At 40.1% G+C, this 20,579-nt stretch overlaps 1 protein-coding gene across 2 annotated transcripts in view; it reads left to right on the top strand.

Moving 5' to 3' along the window:
• The window catches only part of disc1 (DISC1 scaffold protein), a 51,085-nt gene extending 38,907 nt beyond the window's left edge, over window positions 1–12,178 (top strand). For both annotated transcript variants that reach the window (XM_008301885.1, XM_008301805.1), the window contains 3 exons: window positions 717–761; window positions 8,726–8,849; window positions 10,842–12,178. In XM_008301885.1, the coding sequence (XP_008300107.1) occupies window positions 717–761; window positions 8,726–8,849; window positions 10,842–11,059 (387 nt within the window). In that variant the 3' untranslated portion in view covers window positions 11,060–12,178. The remainder of the gene's footprint in view (window positions 1–716; window positions 762–8,725; window positions 8,850–10,841) is intronic.
• The last annotated feature ends 8,401 nt before the right edge of the window (window positions 12,179–20,579 follow it).

The raw sequence follows: 20,579 nt of genomic DNA, 5'->3' as shown, positions 1-20,579 counted from the left end.
ATCATTCTTCATATATAAAGCTTTTCCTTTGCTTTTTCTTATATTCAAGGAGGTGTACATCAACAATGTCTTTTCATTTGACCACTGCTTTGGTCAGCATGAGTATTTTCACCTGAAGGCAAAACACAATAGAAGAGTGCTTCTTTGGTTGGATGCCAGACTATCTTTGCAATCTTCACCTAGAAAGCTACATGTGACAGATTACATATCACTTTGAGATAGCTGTAATTAGCGCTAGCAGTGGCGATCCAATGTGTCCGTGTGAGTGGCTCAAAATTGCAGCATTTGAAACGTTCAGATGCTGCATGAAGACGTATAGGTGGCCAACTGTGTTTACCTGAGAGCAAACGCAATGAACGCTGTTAGATGCCTGGCGATTTCTAATTAAAAAATTATAATTAAAACTTCTTATGTATTTACCCTAAAGCCACAAACAATATGTTAGCCTCCAATAGGTACAGTAATTACCTCCTTCCTTAGTGAAGAATGTACAGTCACATAGTCTGAATGCTAACAAAGGAAACTTGCAGTACAGATGAGCCAGTTAATCTATTTTCTTCTTGTCAGTTTTGGTGATGAATAATTACAACCTATTCCCATTATTATGATGCTGCACACATACAGTACACAGCCAACATAATTGCATTTTCAATAATTCATGAGCAGGTTCATGACGGACTGTGTGGCCTCAACAAATGTTCCCCCTTTTGTTGCAGAAACTGGAGGAGTTTTTGTTCTGCATGGAGGATAACCACCCAGAGGTTGGTAATGTTATCTCTGTCACCGCATGGTTGAATGTCATCAGTGTAATTAAAGTTATGTTGACGCTGGGAGGAGCGGGAGAATCTGTTAGCTGACCTTAACTTAAACACGACCCCTGTCACCTTTTTTCACTGTCTGATCAATACTGATCTACATGAGGAGCCTTGCCTGGGCTCCCAGACTGTCTGAGTTAGCACCATGCTTTTTAAGACCTTTATTTATCCAGTGGAGGGTTTTGCTGAGCATGTATTCTCCTTTCAGCACCTCCCTGCTTTATATTCATTCATTTATTCACACCAGATAACCAAACAGTATCTATGCTTGTTAAAGGAGCGTTCGATGCAGGATTTCAAATCCGAAGAAACTGGTGTGCGCCTGGCAATAGCTGAGGTGTGGGTTTTAGATGGGATTCAGGAGATATTTCACCCTCAATGTTTAGAACATGTCCCCCCAGTTGAAACAGTAAAGAAGCAAAGAACTTTTATTTTTGAAAACACTTAAAGACGTAACAATACCTTCGACAAAGACAGACGTTTTTCTTTAGCATATCAAAACAGATGTGTCTGATATGTTCTGAATGTAAACAAAGTTCATCAGTAGAAAACTTGCAGAAACACATATACGCCATTAGAGTGTAGGGTGAGTATCATGTCATCAATTAATATAAATTAATTTGTCATTGACATAAAAAGGCACCACATGCACATTTAAAGATGCCGCTTCCCCAAACAAAAGACCGAAAAATAGGGCAGAAGAGTAAATCCAGCCCCCGTGTTGTTTGACTTGGCAAGGATAATATTAAATGAGAAAAGTTGTACAAATAACATGAATATTTAAAAACAGTGCAGAACGCCTGAGAGCCTCGCTGCATTATAGTCCATTATATTTCGAAATGTCACTGCTTCTTGAATTTTGTTTTCTTTTGCAAAAATAAAACATCGTGAATATCCACCATGAATTGATGTAAAAAAAAAAAAAAAGATACAACTTAGTGCATAAAAACTTTGTGTTTGATGCTCAGACAACTACTTAATGTGTTTTCCCCAATGTTCAAGTAAATTCTATGCCCACAGATAGTAGCATGCAAATGTTTAATATTGGTTTTACATTTCTGCATATAGATGTAGCCCTGAAGGAAAATATACTGTAATGCACTGATTCCTTACCAGCGGTACCAGCACCCTTGGACATACTTTTGCAGTAGTCAGGAGAACACAGAAAGACTAGCTTAACTCATCTGAATAAACAAAAATTACAATTTAAATAAAAAAATATAATGGACCTTAAAGGGTTTTAACAGAAAAAGAAACACATAAATAGTTAAAATAGATAATTGATGGTGAAAAAGTGAATAAATGGCTGTAGTAGCTACCTCGAAATATGGCTAACATTTGAAATCTTTTGGAAGGACAAACAATTAGCTAAAATTTCTGGCTAACAGTTAAAGTTATTAACGTAAAGTTTAACTGTTAGTCAACCATAATGTATAAACAGTTCAAATTGCTAGATGAAGCTAATAAACAGACTAAACTGTTGGAAACTAACAGCCACAGGTTTGGCTAGCAGTTGTTAGCTAACAGTGTGGGTTAACTGTTGGAACATTTGAGAGCTGACAGTAACAGATAGATGTTAAAATATATGAATAAATAAATAGCTGTTACATTTGGCTTCACATTTGCAGCAAGGTCATATTTTCATATGCAGATTGACAAACTTGCAATGGACTTCTAGCTAACTTTGAGCAAAACTTCATCTATGACCTAAATCTGGTTTATTCTTCAGAAGGCCTGGATTCTGTCTGCTAATGGAGGGCGAGAGGACAGGTCATTTGTCTATTATGGGGCTAAAATAAAGAGACAGACAGTCATTCATGCTCACATTCACACCTCTGGTCATTTAGAATCAGAAAATAACCTACAAGTCTGAATGTCTTTTAACTAAGGGAGGAAACCAACCCAGACACATGGAGAACCGCCGACCAGCAAGTGTCTGCCAGAAAACAATGAAAAACATCTTTACTACCAGAAATGCTGTTTAGGGTAAACATAAATTGACATGCTTGCCACTAATGGCAAGCTTGTTTCAAGAAAGTCAGTTTAAAACTACGAGCAAGCCGTGATTTAAAACCACCGGCGTACATGTTTGCCAGTAGTGACAAACTTCTCATCATTAGCAGATTATTGCTGGAGGTTTATTATGGTGGCCAACATTAGCAAACCTGCTTTTTCAAACTAATTTGTATTTGTCTGCAAACCTACTATTTGCCTGATGAAGGTCTAGGACTGAAACGTTGTAATAATACATTTAAGATTGCAAGTTAGGCAGTGTGTCTGTTTTTGTATTTGTCTGCAAATTACCCAAAAATAACACACATCGACTGCAAACATTGCGCTTTTGTAAGGGTGACACTTCAGCTACATGGAAAATATTTGAACAATATCTACTTTTGCATCATTAAGTGTTCAATAAGATCAAATTTAAAACAAGTTCATATGAGCACATTTGAAAATGAGAGGTAGCGATGATCAAGGGGATCTTCAGTCCAGCTGACAGGCCTGTGGGGGTACATCAAATGAAAAAAGGTTGTGAACCTCTGCTGTAAGGTATGAGATTAAGTTTCATAATGAGTCACATAGAAACATTAAAATGCCAGAGACAACATTATTAGAAAAGTCTTTGATCTCATGTTAATTAGGTAACTAGATGATAAAATCTGCTTGAAATACAACGTCAGTTTAACCGGCAAAGTTGAACAATGGCAGCTAGTAATGAGAAAACCTGCTTTTTTTCCCCTGCCAAGAAATCAAGGATCCATTGTTTCGAAAGGTGTCTAGGATGGTGGCCTCTCTGTGTGCACTGTGCAACTTCAAATCACATTGGATTATTGAAAAACTAGCTGACATCAAATGGTTCAATCACAGTAAAGTATGATGCATCACTGAGTCAAAGGATATGATGGTGGTTTAATGGTGCAGGTATCTTTCTCCTGATGGCGTTGCGATAGCGCTGTGGAGGAGCTGGATTCTCTGCTTCGCGCACAGCGTCTGACCTCTTTCTCCTTTCCATAATGACTTTAAGTAAATGATTTCCACTTAGCTGCTGCCAAGCTGCTGCCCTGCCGCCACAATGGAGATTGATTGGTGTGTGTGTGTGTGTGTGCATGTGCAAGTGTGTGTTTTGGTGCTACTCTGTTTGCTTCTCATCTCTGCTAATTGTTCTTTTATCCTCTCAAGGTCCTTACATTGCCCTCTTCACACTGACCCACACTACCGAACATGAGTGGAGACAATATTAAATCAGAGTGTTGAAAGTTTTTGAATAGATTTGTTTGCTATGCAACATTTCCTTACTGCTTGTATACAGTCACCACTTTATACTAATTATATCAGTATATTGTTGTTGTAGTAGTCAGTAAACAACAACTATATTGAATTTTCCATTTTGTACTGACTGGAAATCCCACGATGTTTATGGACAACAGCCAACCTGACAATCAGAGATACTTATCCCAGTTAAACTTCACTAGAAATCCATGTTATTTAAGACTTTTGAAAGATTTAATACTTATTTATTCTATTTGCTGTCGCTGTCCGACCACCAGTTGCCTGTTTTTCAAACTCTGTTCCTATTCTGTATGACCTAATAACTGTAGGCTATCTTCGTATCTGGTCTATTGTCTGAAGTAACTAAATGTGAAATCAGACTTACCACTTTGCAAAAACAGGTGATCAGGTACATGTCAGTCAAACTGCAACTTTGGAATATCATTGCCAATCAAAGGCCGCCTAGAGAAAGCTTGATATATTTAACAATTGTGCAGAATTGGGCATTGTTGGACAGAGGTGCACAAGCCGGAAGCTGTATTCAAATTCCACTTCACTCCTGAATAGTGGCAAAATTATGTACTCTCCAAACTGTCATCACGCAAACTATGAAATGGCTGATTTTTGTGCGCTCTGTTGATGACCACCATTGTCTCCTAATGAAAAGCAAAACATTAAAGTTAGTTGGAAAAGGTGGTGAGACAGTTCCAGGAATATTTAGAAAAAAAGTGCATTGGGGATAAAAACAAAACATTTTGCTTTCTTTTTGTGAAGTTAAATTGTCAGTTAAAAAGTTAAACTCATGTCCAAAGGCCAAACTGTTGTATGCTTTACCATAATTATAACTGTATACAGATTTAGCTTTTGTAACTTACATTTTTGAGTATATTTAATTGGATGTCTACATTTACAACTCTGTAATGATGTCATGCACAACTTCACATACGTCCAAAGCTTAGAAATAAGGGAAAAAAAACCTTAAGAAATCAAACCTCCAGAAACACTTGTGGCATATAGGTGATATATAAGTGGTGAGCCTGATGAAAGCTACAAGCCAAAACCACAGACTGTATGTATAAGATAGACGCTGTGATGACAATCCCTGGTGTTTGGACTACAGTTTAGAAACCTCAACTTTAGAATTAAACTGTTGCCATTTTGACATTTTCAAATTGAACGTGACAAGTGACAGATGAACACCATGTGAGGTCATACGGTAGCATACTATAAGTATACCCGGTTTTATCACCTGTTTTACTGTAAATAGGACCATAACTTACAAAATTAACACCATGCTGTATTGAAGGAGAGTTGAAACTGGGAGTTGAGACCATGAACTCATTAGGGAAATGTTAGATGAGGTAACAAATTAGGGGAGAAGTAGGATCATCTTTTCATAGACTTCTGTATGATCAGTTTTGGGCTTTTTTTTGTTTTTTTGTTTTAAGTCAGAGGAGTCGCCCCCTGCTGGCTGTTACAAAGAATGCAAGTGTAAAGCACATCTACATTGACTTCACTTTTCAGACCCGGAAACAAGAGCCATCTTTTTTATACAGTCGATGGCTGAAAGTGTTGCTGAACTTTTTAATTCTTTACTTTGACAATCACGATCCAGGGAGTCATTGGATTTGTCGGTTTTATGTTTATGTTTTTGTAGGGTCAGATTTAATGCAGTAAGTGTCCTTGTCTTAATGTTTATGTAAATATGGTTATAATACCATATGTTCCACCTATATTATTGCATTAGCTATGTTATTTTACATAAAAAACAGTGTAAGATCTCAGCCGTAATATGTATTATGGTAAGGCAAAGTAGTATTTTGTATTATTTTTGTGGGGTTTTAATACCTGATGTGTAAATTACTCAGTTAAAATCACATCATAGATAACACTGTCGAGTCTTAACCCCAATATTGAAAACCCGTAAGGTTCATTTCATAATTATAATCTTTTTCAGTGGAAAGCACTTCAGTGCAACGGCTTTTGATTCAAAAATCATACAAATTCAAAACCTGCCTTTAATGAGTTTGAGGCATTGGGAGTTAGCTACAGTTCAGAAGTGTAACATCTCACACTTTTACTGCACATATTTGTATAGGATCTTTGTCTTGGAAAAATGGATGATGGAGAGTACAAAGGATGAACTTTCTAACAGGGAAACAATGGAAGTAGAGAGGCAGGTTTATCATAAGCCAGTTAATTTCTTATTTAAAATGAATTAAGCCACTTTGTTGTCTGTAAAAACAATTATAACCTTCAGCGTAACATCACTGCGATAATATTGCTTTGTTTTGTCCGCCTGGTGCAAAGTGTCAGGCAGAACAGCACCCATGGGAACACGCACAATTACCTGCTGCCTCTCACTCATTATTGCTTAAATAATCATACCCGTGTATACATGAGTTTGAATATTGAATTCCTAAATAATTTGCTTAACTTCATGCTCCTGCAGTCTGCTTTGTTTACTTTTGGTCTAATAACATTAGCACTAATGTGCAACAGGAATCAACACATCAATACATGTATGCCAGTGATTGTTTTATGGAGATTGAAATTCTTTTTTTTTGTCAGAGGCAGAGATAGCAACGACAGTAGTTTGTATTGTTTTGATCACCGCTTGGAGCAGTGTAGCAGCCACTGAATACATTTTTCAAGTTTTTTGTGACCAAAGTTGCTAACAAACTGTCAGGCAGTGTCATTCTACACAGTGAGCTTTTGTTTTCTATCCTGTAGCTGTATTGACTTTACAAAAGCAGACCGCAGGCTGGCAAGTACAGAATCAATCAGCTACATAAACACAGGGCTCTTATCTGCCGAAGACGCCCCTAACCTTGATGAACAAACAGCTCTGTGAATCTGTAAGTTCGCTGTCTTCCCTTTTCGTTATAGGAGGATTGCAGTATCACGTAAGGTGAAGACACTCGCTCTAGTGATTGTTTGTTCAGTCAAAGTTCCTCAAACACAAAAACATGTTCTCTTTAAATATTAAATACTCTGCATTGAGAGCACAATTCCTTAATTGCATCAGGACGAACTTGTACATATTGTTGCGCCTCAGGCCTGCTGTTGTGTATTTCTTTGGGGGTGTTACATCATCCAGAGAATGAGAAGCTATTCCAGGACAGAGACCAGAGACACGACTTTCCAGTGATTGTTCTGACACCTCTGAGCTGCAGGGAGTTGATATTTTCTACCTGCAGCTATGAGTCAGATTAGGCTTTCTATGTGTTGCTTGAGGAGAACACTGGGTGTGCGTGCATGCGTGTGTGTCTATTTGCTTGTGGTGCGTCTGTGTGTTTTCGGGTGTGCGTTTGTGTTCTCTATGCTTGATAAGTGCGAAGAAACTGGGACACAATGTGTGCAAAGGGGCCTGTTCTAATTATGGCCAGCTTTGCTCTCTGAACACTCTGCCCTGCTGCACTCTGCCCGACATCCCCTCCATCCTTCAAAATCCCCTCAGCCCTGCAGGGTCTTCTCGTGTGGTCTGCAGATATACCACCGAATGTTGTACACACCGCTCACCTGCCGTGTCTCGTGTAGATAACGACCTTGGCGCTCTACCAGATAAAGATTTTGGCAGGCTCGTACTTTGGCTTAGACACACTCGCGGCTGCTTCAAAGAACTGTTTAAAAGTGGCTTAATATGTCATCAGAATGTCATCTGACTGAAGAGTAGCGTTGGTGGGAGCTTTGCAAATCAGGAGGCAACACAATGAGGAGTTAGAGCTGCACAAACCTGAAATCTTCACATATGGGAGGGGCAAATAAAAGGCTGTCCAGTTGCATTATGGGATATGTAGCCAGCGTTTTCCACTGAGCAAACTGCCCTTGTAGCATGGCCGCTCCATTGTTGGCATTGTACTTCTGAATCCGTTAGTATGCGAAGGTCCACTAGAATCTGCTTGACGTAAATTTCGGCATGTAAAGTCCACAAGTGTCCACGTCTAGCCCAAAATGTGTGTTATACTACGAGGGCAATAGTACTCAACATTAATGTTAATGCGCACAATATGTGAATGCTGACCTACTTTGAAAACTTCTACCTCAAAAAAACATCTTCAACTGTAGCCAGTAACAGCTGCAAAACTGTGGAGGCCAAAAATGAACAACCTCTGGATTCCGTGGATAAGAGACACTTGGGAGACTTTTGAAACACAATCGGCCTCCCTATCATCATCATTCCCAAGACAGAGTTTGATTTGAAAAACTCCAACAAAAACTGGGAATTTTTTATTTATTTTTTTACTTTGGCTTCAACACAACAGTAAATTAGACAGTGAATAAGAGCCCTGTAGCAATTACTCAGCGATGCTCTAAAACTTCAAAGCAGCAGCTCTGCCAACTCTAATGCAGCTGAAATGAAGCACAACAATTGTCACGTACGATTTTAGTCAGACAGTCTCTGGAGTGCATGTGCAGATGTAGACTGGTGCTGGGAGAGGGATGTCTCAGGTAGAAGGGGTTAATTTGATGCACTTAGTAACAATATGACAATTAGTGTAGTTGCACTGAAGATGCTTGCAGTAATGTTTGCTAACACTGAAGGATTGAGACGAGCATGCCTGTAGTTATTGATAGATAGACTTCTGTGTTTCTACGTTCTGCTTTATGTGTTGATCCTCCTTTCTTTTCTTACCCAGGATGGCTGCAGCGAGGCCGAGGCTACAGACCTGACAGAGCGCTGTGAGTTGATCAGTGACAGACTAATGACCTTAGAGGATGAACTGCAGACGGCCATGCTGAACCGGGATCAGGCCCTCACCCATATCCTTCCAGTTCTCTCTAATATACACAATGATACTGTATGTGTGTGTATCTCTGTCCATCCATCTGAAGGACCTAGTTTCCACAAGGCCTTTCAATTCTCAAAAGTAAACTACCTTCACGCTGACTGATGCTTGCTCTCTGTGACTTTGCCTTGCGAGGGCGAAGAAATCAACTTGTCTTATCTGACGTTATGGGTCCATTCAGGGAGGGAATTGAAGATGAACTGGGATCAGAGGATTTTACTTGACAGGCTGGACGTGCCAACGGTAAAATGAAATAGTAAAAAGTCTAGGTGTGGTTATTAGAGGGCCACACTGCCAGTCACCCTGCGCTGAGATTAAAGCAGGCTGATGGGGGAAGTGCCGCGGCAGATCGAGGAATTTCGCTGTAACGAGTCCACCCGGGTCATATCTTAATGCCCATCCTCCTGCTGACCCTCCCTTCCTCTCCCTTCGGCCCTCCTCCCCTCCCCTTTCTCCAGCTGCCCGCTTCCACTTGCTGGATCGGGCTCGGAGGAAATTACAATATCCATGATAATGACTCAGATCAAACTGTTGAAGCTGATTACAGGTCACAATACATCATTTTCTGCGCTAATTAGAAAGCTGATTGGAAATAGATTAGTGTGTTTTTCTCGCTCCACTTTTCGCCTCTGCATGGTGAGCTTATTAAGGCAGATTGAAAAGGCGATATTCCGGCATGGGGATGAAGAAAAATGTGTCACCTAACCTGCAGCTTTATTTATTTATTTATTTATTCACTTTCTGTCACATCTCATCTCTCTTATTTGAGCTGACAAAAAATACCTTCCTGCAATCTGTTCAAGGTGATGAAGGGGGTTTATTTAGTTTTGAGGTCCGCGAAGGCAGCGTGTTACGCAGCACGCTCTCTTCTCTCTTTGTTGAGATGTGGCTGGACTGTTTTTTGCATCTTCTTCGAGGTTCATGTTCCTCGCTCTGCTGTCAGGGGTCAACACCGTCTCCTCCGCTGTTTGCATGATATCAGTGCAGCCTGGCAGTCGCAGATAGACACAGAGTGGCTGCTTCTCTCCACCTTTTTGTCTCCACGTCCTTATGTGTCATTTATTTCTCCTACTCGAAGTATCTGCACTCGTGTAAAAGTGGCGTAGACACTTGAAGACGCTGAATATACAGCACAGGGCGGTATTGTTGGCTTGCAGAAATTGAAAAGTAAAAGAACTGAACCCAGTGATGGCGCTACTGTTGCCATAGTGACAGGAAGATCAAACCGGCAGACTGTAAGGGTCTTAATTGAGTCCCTGCTCTCAATAACAGGACAACCACAAAGAGTGGGACTGGAAAAAAGAAAAAAAAAGACAAGAACAGGCAAAATTCTGTCAATCTCTGCAGTTGGCTTTAAAGGTTTCAAACATAATTCTGAACTTCCATTTTGGACTGTGTTGCCTTGAAAGGCTTGTCGAACCTTCTGCAGCATTCAAAAAATCTCTTTAACGGCTGGTTAATTATGAATGAGGACAATCTGTGTCCATTCAGACAGTAAAACGAGCCATCAGGCCCCATCTGCCATCAAAGCCATCCCTTTGATTTGCCACTTAAGCTGGACACTCTCGATTAATTTGAGTTTCTAAGCAGGTTAAACAATCCCCCTACTGATGACAGCCTCTATCCCGTTTCATTGATGGTTTATGAATAATTTAGCTGGCCAGTCTGTTTGCTTGGGTCCCCACATTGCCGCCCAGCTTCCCAGTTGAGACGAGCTCATGAATAGTGAATTGGATGGGGTTAAATTGGGTATGACTTGATGATCTGTCCCAGTAATCCATTTGGTGGCCAAATTGGAGATTGATGACTTCATCGGGTTATGGCTGTCCTCTGCTATTACCATTAACCATCGGGGGCCACAAGTGTCACGATTGCCCGGATGGTTGTCCGCTGGCATGCTTTTTTTATTTACATGCTAATGTATGTCTGTCTGTAGCATCAGATTCTTCCTTAATTCATTCTGCACAGTCTTTAGAAAAAGAAGTTCAGGAAGTGAAATCCACTTTACAGACTATGTTGGCACAGCTCAAGGTGGAAGATGAAGAAGAAGAAGAAGAAGAAGAAGTGGAGGAAGAGGAGGAGGAAGTGAATGAGTTGAATGACCTCATGAAAAATGGGACTGAGGAAGAAGAAGAAGAAGAGGAGGAGGAGGACCAGTACTTCAGTGACAGCTGGGACATTTGAAATGGATGCCTGTAGTGTTTTATGGGCACTCACACACAGACGGGCTCTCGGAGAGCCTGACCTCGGCTTTGCAGTAGAAGTGACCCCATATCCATTTACCGTAAAGCCTCACTCAAAGCGCTTCACAACCAGCGTCTGTGGTACTGCTGGAAGTTTCCACTACAAAGCCCTAGAAAGTCTGTGTAACATTCATCCATCTACAGATGGAGAAACATGGAAAGTTTCATATAAATGCAACATGTGAGACGTTTTCTCGCAAATTTAAGGAGTTGTTCAAACCTATCGAGTGCCTTTGGCCAACGAGTTGATATGGTGATTGTTTTTCAATTAAAATGTTTTTGGATTTAATATCTTGCTGAGCAATTTGGTGAAGTATATTTTTTCAATTTGTACTGTATAAACACAACCAATTTTGTTGCCATTTGCAAACTGTTTGAGTCTCATAAGTTTAAATTTTAAGTAAGAATACAACTTTTTCTGAACAGCAGCAAACTTGTGGTTGAATTTTGACCAAGTGGACAATCTAATTTTGTAATTTTATTGTTATTATTATTATTACTGGTAACAGTTTTGCACATAAACTAAAACTTTTGCTTAATTTTCAGGTCAGCTCGCCACTTTAATGTCTCCTTTGTACGACTGGACTTCACTTCCATGTAATTTTGTCCATGAAATAACATTTGTGGTGCTACAAAATGTGACCTAACTTGAACACTTTATTTTCTTTGTGTGAAAAATGCAATATTTAGATTGTTTCTTTGATCTCTTAAAGCAATGTAGACGGGCTCTGAATTTTTTAAATTCATCTGCCACAATAGTCAAATTGTGTTTTGTGCATGTCGGATATAGTGAAGGATAAAATATCAGCGGGCACATAAAGTAAGTATTTGCAACTGCTGTTTTGTTGTTGTTTTTCAACTGCCTGCCACTGATTGTTTTTATTTTATTTGAGAATATACATTCACTGGGTGTCACTTGACTTTTTGCCAGAAAACATATTTGTACTTTCACTCATTAATCAGTTTTTTAATTTACTGTGCAGCTTGAAGCCACTGTATCAGTTTTCATATTTATTCCTTACAGCATCTCACTAATTACAGCATGTACCATTCAGCCTAATGTCGTGTCCTGCTGTTTTCTTCTCATATTGAGTTACAGCCCCTCTGGTGATTTTCCCTCACAGAAAATGTGTGGGCATGCTGCCAGGCAAGAGAGGGCAGTGTGACATGTAGGAGATATCAATACGGTAATAAAGGTCTTCTAGTGAGGTCTTTAGGGGATACATGGGTTTCTATTGTTATCTCACCTCAGCAGCGGCACTGTGGCTAATTGGTAGGCAGCCTCACAGAGGACATGGGGAGGAAAAAATGGGATGCTGTTGTTTTGTCTCCATCTGATTTCGGCCCCGTGTCTTTTCTGGAGCAAGGGGCGTTTGGGGGATTTACACAGGCATATCTGCCGTCCCTCACTCTGGCCTGTAAACACAGCTGAGCGTACGGGGTTTTTCCGCCGCAGCACAATGGGCCTTTCTCACATTACTGCCAGGTTGCAAAGCACTTGCCAGGCCAGAAGTCTCCACATCTATCAGCTTCAGACAGCGTACAGACAGACGCTGGCACATACACACCTTCCTGCCAAACACCCCCACCTCATAATTGAATCTGTGCTAGCACCATACTGTGCCCCGCGTGGCAGCTCCGCTCATGAAATGGCCACAGAGAAAAAAAAAACCCAGATGGTTTTCAACAGGCAGATATAGCATGGCGAGATGTTTCTTGGTGTAAAATGAAGCACCATGCAGCGTCAGGCCCTTTATCTCTGCAGTTTGGTTGCTAGGATATTGTGCCATGCTCTTATAGCGTTGCATTATTCAAACAATTCCATACTTATCCTGTACAATCCAGCCAGATCTTCTGTTGCTACTCCTGCCCAGCTCTAGTTCCTGTGTGGCACAAATGCTGTGATTACAAAAGGTTTTTCCAAATTACTTCGTACATGAAAAAGTCTGCCTGCCCTCAAAGTGATGAAGAAAATATTAAAAGTAAGACAGGTGAGGAAAAGAGACGTCAATTTAGCATCAGAAAATGACATGCAAATGCAGGTGATGTTCCATTCCTTGTTTGGATGTTTTACTGGTTTAATGAAGAATATTGTCTCACCAAAAAGGAATGAATGAATGATTTTAGGAATGTGTCTGTATCAGGGGATTTGGCTCTGGGATGTGGATTTGTTTATTGGACTCCCTGCTGAATTGTTATGTTGTCTGACAGGTACATGTACAAACTCTCTGAACCATGGGGAGAATCATAGATGGTGTTGCAGATTTTCCTCTTGCATCGCTTCAACCAGCGTCACAGACACCACTAATGAATGCAAATTGAGGCTTTTTTTCTCGTGTTCATGCCTTTCACATCCTCTGAGGTTTTCTGTATCCTCCTCTGAAACTGACACCTCTGTCTTGTGTGAGCGACTGCATGTCAGTTCTGGTCACTGAGTCAGGGAAGCTAGCTCTCCTGAGAGGTGTTTTTTTTTTTTTTTTTGTACCTAGCAAAACTGGACACAGAACTCACCGCTGTCTGCAAGTGGCCTTTAATTCGCTTTTTTCCATTTTTTTAGGAGCTCATTCAAATTCACTCTGCACTTTACTCAACTGTTGAATAAATTCATCGGAGCAATTAAACAGGGGGGGAAATTCCCGTGGAATTAATAAGCATTTTAAATCATTTAATTGCAAGTCTTCCCGACTCCAAATCTGCATATTTCTCTGTCAAACTGGTGAAGAAATAAGGCACAAATGGAAAACAGAGCAGACTGAGCAGGGACAACAGGAAATATCCTGCCTTATTCTCTTCCTGTGGTCTGAGCCTGATGTTGAAAATCACACTCAATTATAAACACTGTGCCAGAGGGAGCTGTAGTCTCCTTAGAAACAGACCTTTTTTTTCCCATCACGTATGGCTGCATGAGAAATCAAAGGATTGGATGAATTGCACTCAAGAGAAATGCATGTGCATATAGATATAGATATAGATATATGATGTCCCTACATATAAATTTTATTTAATATTTTTTCATTTTGTTATATAATCAATTGATTAAATACAATGTATATGTACTAACAACAGTACATAACAAATACAGTAACGTGGAAAATAGCCATTTTGCACTGGGTTCCTCAATATATACCATTTTTTTAGACCACCTGTCTAATTTGTTAAACACTATATGCATATAAATATAGATCATCCAGCATCATGAAGTGCTTTAATTCACACTCAGCTCTCGACATTTTGCCATTTGAATAAGGAATGAAGAATTTCAAACTGAATTCACCTTTTCTGGTCAAATCTGAGCCACCTCACTGGGCAACTCTTAGAAGTCAGAAATTAATCAAGCATAACATTCAACCACTAAAACTAATTTTCTGTCCAGGAATGCAAGTAAATAACTATAATATGACATCTTGATCAAAAAATAATAATGTGCGGTGATCTTTTTTCTGTTTATTTGTAAAACAGTACATTTGAAAATTCATGGATGACAATAATAATTTTATATTTTAGCATTAAAAATATCATTTTGGTTAAAGAGCTTCTACTGGTGTATTAACCATTACAGAAACATAAAGTAATTTTATTATTAATTAGTTATTTTGGTAATTACCAATGCCATTCATTTAGGGCAGCTGTGGCAGAGACCGTACATTGGGTAGTGGTCTAATAAATTTGTTAACTGTATATAACCACTGGTATCACACAGATCCTTACATGAACAGAAAATACTGATATAGAAAATGTTCGGTGGTTAGCACCGTCGCCTCGCAGCAAGAAGATCCCAAGTTCGTGTCCTGGTTAGGACACCCTGGATCTTTCTGTGTGGAGTTTGCATGTTCTCTCCGGATTCTCCGGCTTCCTCCCACAGTCCAAAAACATGTTGAGGCTAACTGATGATTCTAAATTGTCCGTAGGTGTGAATGTGAGTGTGCTTGGTTGTCTGTCTCTAAGTGTAGCCCTGTGATAGACTGGCGACCTGTCCAGGGTGTCCCCTGCCTTCACCCTAAGTCAGCTGGGATAGGCTCTAGCCCCCCCGCGACCCTAGTGAGGATTAAGTGGTGTATAGATAATAGATGGCTGGGTTGTTCACCAACCTCAAGTAGCTGCATCCTACAATCTAAACACATACAGGGTGGGTGGTACATCATAGACTGATTCTAGTGTTTTTGCACCTATAATTTCAGTACTCTGCCTGCCATTTCCACCACACATTTCACAAGGCATTCTCTTTCCCTTACACTAGCTGCATATTAACATTTTCAAAATCCCCTTTGCTACCTGAAGCAACAACAACCAGATGCAGATCTGAATCATGCAGTAAGGAAGATCTACTCAGTTCTTCCGCTGAATTAACCACGTCAACCCATGGCACCTGGCAGACACGGTTTTCGTCCAAATTCACATCCCTTCTTCAAAGCTGAATTCCTCTCTGAGAATTTATTGCAGTAAGATGTTTGCAGAGGAGTCTGCCAAGATCCTCACAGAGTTGGGCAGATGATGAAATTTACATCATGCACACTCCTGTGGACATGAAAAGAATGATTTGGCCTTCAAGTACTTTACTTCTGGTGTCTGATCAAGATTTTGTGAAGAGCAGGACATGTGGAGGGAACCTGAACTCACTATGTGTACTGTTTTTGTTTGTTTGTTTGTAACTGTGCTGTGTGTCTTCATGTTTTGTTTTTTGATGACATTTTTAAATTCATTTGATCGATGTCAGCTTTGAGCTTTGACATGCAACCTGAGGTCCCCGAGCAGGGATTCAAACTTGACATCGCAATTATGTGTTCTTCTACTTCTGTTGTGTAGCTTCTCTCAATCAAACTTGCAAAATTGTCTTTATAAAGAAAATACACTTCAAGAGAGGAAATTGGTCATGGTTTACTCTGAGTGACCCTGAGGAAACATACTAAAATAGTTTTGGATGAAGAGACAAATGCTTCAACATGATGTCTCACCCTATAAATTTAATCCCAGTTAGAAGTGAAACAAGTGCTAGTGTCAGACTGATCTAAAAGGGTTTTCTTACAGGCAATCGCTTTAAAAGCTTAAGCTTGCTTTTCTGCCCAAAAACCCTCATAGTAATAAGATCAAAGTCAAGAGAAACTCTGTTTGACGCACCATCAAATCTCTGTTAAAAAAAAAAAAGACTCACAGTACCCATGCTGTTGTGAAACATTACTGCTGAACCTGAAACAACAGTTACAACAGTGTTTTCAGAAACAAGAGGTGCGGTTTGATTTGAACAAAGATGTGTTTGCACCGCTGTCTCGTGTGTACTATCAAGAGGACTGGGGGTATAGTATTTTTCAGCAAGCGATAAGAACAGTCGAGGAAGCAGCAGATTGATTATGACTCCCATGTCCAAGCAGGAAAAACATATTATTAGTAATTCATCCAGGGAGAGCTCTTTCATTTAGATCTATGGAGGAACACTTCTTTGAAGAAGCCCAGTCTCCGGTTCACCTTGCACATCCCAGGAGGACGGGGCTGTCACTGGAAAGCTGAAATATCATGCCAGCTCTGCCATCCTTCCCACTTAGTCTAAAAAACAGACAGGTACCACACCAGGGGGAGACAGGATCGATACATCTGATGGATGGAGCTGGCTGCCTTTAGGAGGGCCGCTGCGGGACGGAGGGGAGGGGAAGAAGTAATGAGAGCTTCTGTGAGCGATGGGGAGGTTTCTGCCATGGGAGGCTGAGTACGTGGTCCCCCTTTCCTTTCACTTCAGCTGCCAGTTTGGCCTAATGAGACAGAGAGGGGCTCATGTCCTGGGAGGGGAGCTGGTGATGTGAGATGCTGGTTCTCAGCAGCTGTCCATCTATCTGCCTGTCCTGGCCAGCCTTCACCCACAGAAACACAAGACATCGTGCAGCGTGTGACGTTATTTCTTGGCCGCTGTCCAACCAAGACTGCTGGAAGCTCTGGAAGCCCCTGATTGATGCTTAAAGCTGCACTCATCAATATTTTTCTTAGAATAATAATGACTCAAGTTATTATGTGGGAGGGATCAAAAAACCACCAGAGAATCATCACCTGACTATGCCTTTGTTCCCCCAGTTTTCTAGAGCTGCTTCACATCTTTCAGTCAATTTACTTTGGTTCTACTGCTTTGATTCACTTCTTCTGATCCCATCCCCCTTCCTGCCTCAGCAGGCGAGTTAGATGATTTTCACATGAGAAAAATGAATTCAAATCCCATTTTGGACCATACCTATATTTTTATTCGCACCTGCAGTTTTGTTTTTAGTTCAGTTTTCGCTCATGGTTTACTTGCATTTTCAGTCAGTGACTGCCTAAGTTTAGGCACCAAAACTTCTTGGTTAACATAAACGTCTTGTCACGTCATAAGGCTCTGTTTTGTTCATTTCCAGGATGACGACTGCATCAGAGATTTTACAGGTCACCCACGTTTTCAGGTTTTTTTCTGTTTATCAATGGTCATAATGGCTAATAACTCACCGACTGAAGGTGAGGTATATCCTTACTGGCTGATGTGTATGGGAATCATCTGCAATAATAATGGCCATTTAATAGGCTGATAACGTCCAAGTTGGTGACAAAGAGAGACCAGTGAAACATTTAACACCTTTACAGTGAGATATTTCTGCCAGGTGCTGGTGCAGGCGCCAGTAGAGCTGAAAGTTCTTGCATTTGTCTAATGGACATGAACAGGACTGGACAAAATGAATGCTGATAATAGTTATCTGCAGGATGTGTAAATAAGAAACCATTTGCTAACACGTACAACCATAAGCTAAGATGGGTGACCATGGCTCAGGTGGTAGAGTGAGCCGGTCAATGATCAGAAGGTTGGCAGTTTGATTCCACCCTGTAACCTGTGTTATGGTCGTTGTGTCCTTGGGCAAGACACTTCACTACAGCAGTTTGTTGCTCTGCACTAAAGTTTTATTATAAGTGCTACACTATATATATTTCTTTTTTTTTAATTCTGTAAAGAGGGTTTGTAATGAAACCCTTTTAGGATACAAATCCTTAACATAGTAGAGGATTCAAACACTAAACCTCTGGAGGCTTCCAAGGTGACATTCAGACATTTGTAGTTTGCTTCTTCAAAGGAAACAATGTTTGTGTTTATCTCAGATTCATGCCCACTCTAATAGGGACACCCTGCAACACCGTCCAGTCCCCCAGTGTCCATTTGTACTGTAAGCTGTGTACAGTCAACCTCACCTCTGTGAAGTCCCCTACGATATCGTACACTGACCCTCACTGGTCATTGAATTAGCCCTCAAAAACTCATCTTTGGGCAACAAAGCTACATATTTCTATGGTTTACCTTTTGGAAAATATGAATGTCCTCCTTTAAAATGTCTCAGATGTAGCTTTACCTCTAGTCCAGATCAATGAAATCCCTGCCTCTCTCTCCAGTCCACAACTGTATGTATAAATGTCCATGTTTTAAGGCCGTTGCTGGTACCCTGCAACCTCAAGGCAGAAATGCTCAGTCAGGGCGTTAGTTGTTATTTCAGTCATGATTCATTCCAGCATATAAAGAAAAAAAACAAAAAAAAAACACAATATGGAAATATTAAAAGGTAAAAACTATTCTGTTCTATTTCAGATTTTTTTGTACAAGAACCAAAATCCATCCCACAAGACCCGATCAGCAATAATAGATTAAAGAGCAACAGTGGACCAGTGCATTATAATCCCTTACCCTGAGAAATACAGAAATGTATCAGTATTTTTGCTGGATATTTAAATATCTCTCCTGCTGACCCTTTAACCCGGTATTAATGGTATTAATATGAGGTATTTGTCTGCCAGATTACTGCGCTGACCCGAGTTTCACATTTGACTGGGGTTAGGTTGCCAATGTTCATTCCAGATGAAAGAGGTCACAGTCTGGACCAGGGAGATCTGACACTGGAGCATTAAATATCCAGATATTACAAAACAACGCTGGGGTGTGAATAAAAGCATTTGACTCATCTTTTACCACAAGATCTGAGTTGTCAGTTTTAACTTTGTGTGATCCCTCAGACCCATGGGTCTGTTTTACAGGATGGTAACTCTCTGTGTTCGCTCATGCCACACATACCCACACACAATTCTCTGTATCTGACAAGAGCCCAGCACACTATTTATAGTAATTTAGCCCTGAGACTTGCAACATTTTAATAAATGTGTCAAGAGCAGCTATATGGGTCCTCTTAAACTTTCCCATCCTTTACAGCGTGAACACACTAACGCAACAAACAAGCGATGAAGAGCAGCCCAAGGACATTAGTGCCATTTGGAATTTAAAATGGGAACAGGATGAAAAAGAGAGGAATAAATGGAGAATGACAGAGAAAACAGATAGCAGTGAGAGTATTCCTGTAGGGGAGGATGTATATCTACGAAAGATGCAGGCTGCAGCACACAGCTGAGAAAAGAAGCCTTTTGGAATATGTGGCTTATCCTCAGCAACACAAAGTAGGTCTGAAATGTTTTGCTGTTTCACTTGAACTCCTGTCCTTTGATTCATTATTAATCATACTGCGCAGTTAAACGTTTGGACTTACAGCTGCCTACATCTGCGTGACAATCACCAGGCATGAATTATCCAGATGAAATGGAAGTGGTAAACCTCGATAAGCAGACTCACAGCTACAGGAGACAAGATAAACTTAAATGGAACATCAATATTCATCAGTTTGAGAGCATGAGAGTGGATTAAACTTGCATACTGTGTCATGACACCAAGAAAAGTCCAGTTAAATAAATGTGTGTTTGTGTTTTGTTCCGACTGCTCAGTGGGTGTAAATTGTTTAACATGCAGAATAACATTTGTTGTTTTTGTTTTAAAGACGCACAAATAACTTGTAAATCCTAATTTGTATGTGTCAAAAATCAATAAAGGACCTCAAACAGCATAACATTTTTTTTTCAATGTCTTAAGGCTATAAAGTGTGTTTATTTACCTAATTTAGCAGAGTTTAATTTAATCATTATGGCAGAGTTTTCTGTCCTGCAGTGGTTCCTCTTTGTATATTAATTTGTTGCAATGACTTTCACAACTGCGTAAACAGCCGCAGGGCAGTGAAATTCAAGAAACACTCACTGTTAGCATGATCGGTGAAAACTGTGACAGGTGGAATGCGAATTTTCAAAGCAGAGACACACTCAGTGTATATCAGTTGATTAAAGTGGCACTCAACATTATAGACTAGAACGAATACTTACATCAGAACCCATATCAAATGCCCTAACACGTAATCTAAATCATCTTAATCTGAATTAACCCCAGTTTAACCTCGAGGTCACACAAAGTATATCATAAGCTGGCTGCGTGTCACCCCTTCATGTTAATCTACATGTGCTTGCTGTATCGCCAAGGCCTAACCAGTCTGTCTTATGTAAATTCAGGTATTTGTACTAAAGCAATAATTTATGGAGTTAAAATCTGGCAACCACTTTGACAAAATATGTCAAAAACAATTTTAAGTGTTTCCAAA

Source organism: Stegastes partitus, unplaced genomic scaffold, assembly GCF_000690725.1.
Source record: "Stegastes partitus isolate 25-593 unplaced genomic scaffold, Stegastes_partitus-1.0.2 Scaffold1, whole genome shotgun sequence".
Taxonomy (NCBI): Eukaryota; Metazoa; Chordata; class Actinopteri; family Pomacentridae; genus Stegastes; species Stegastes partitus.
The sequence above is the reverse complement of the archived record's forward strand: the minus strand, read 5'-3'. Positions and strand labels throughout refer to the sequence as shown.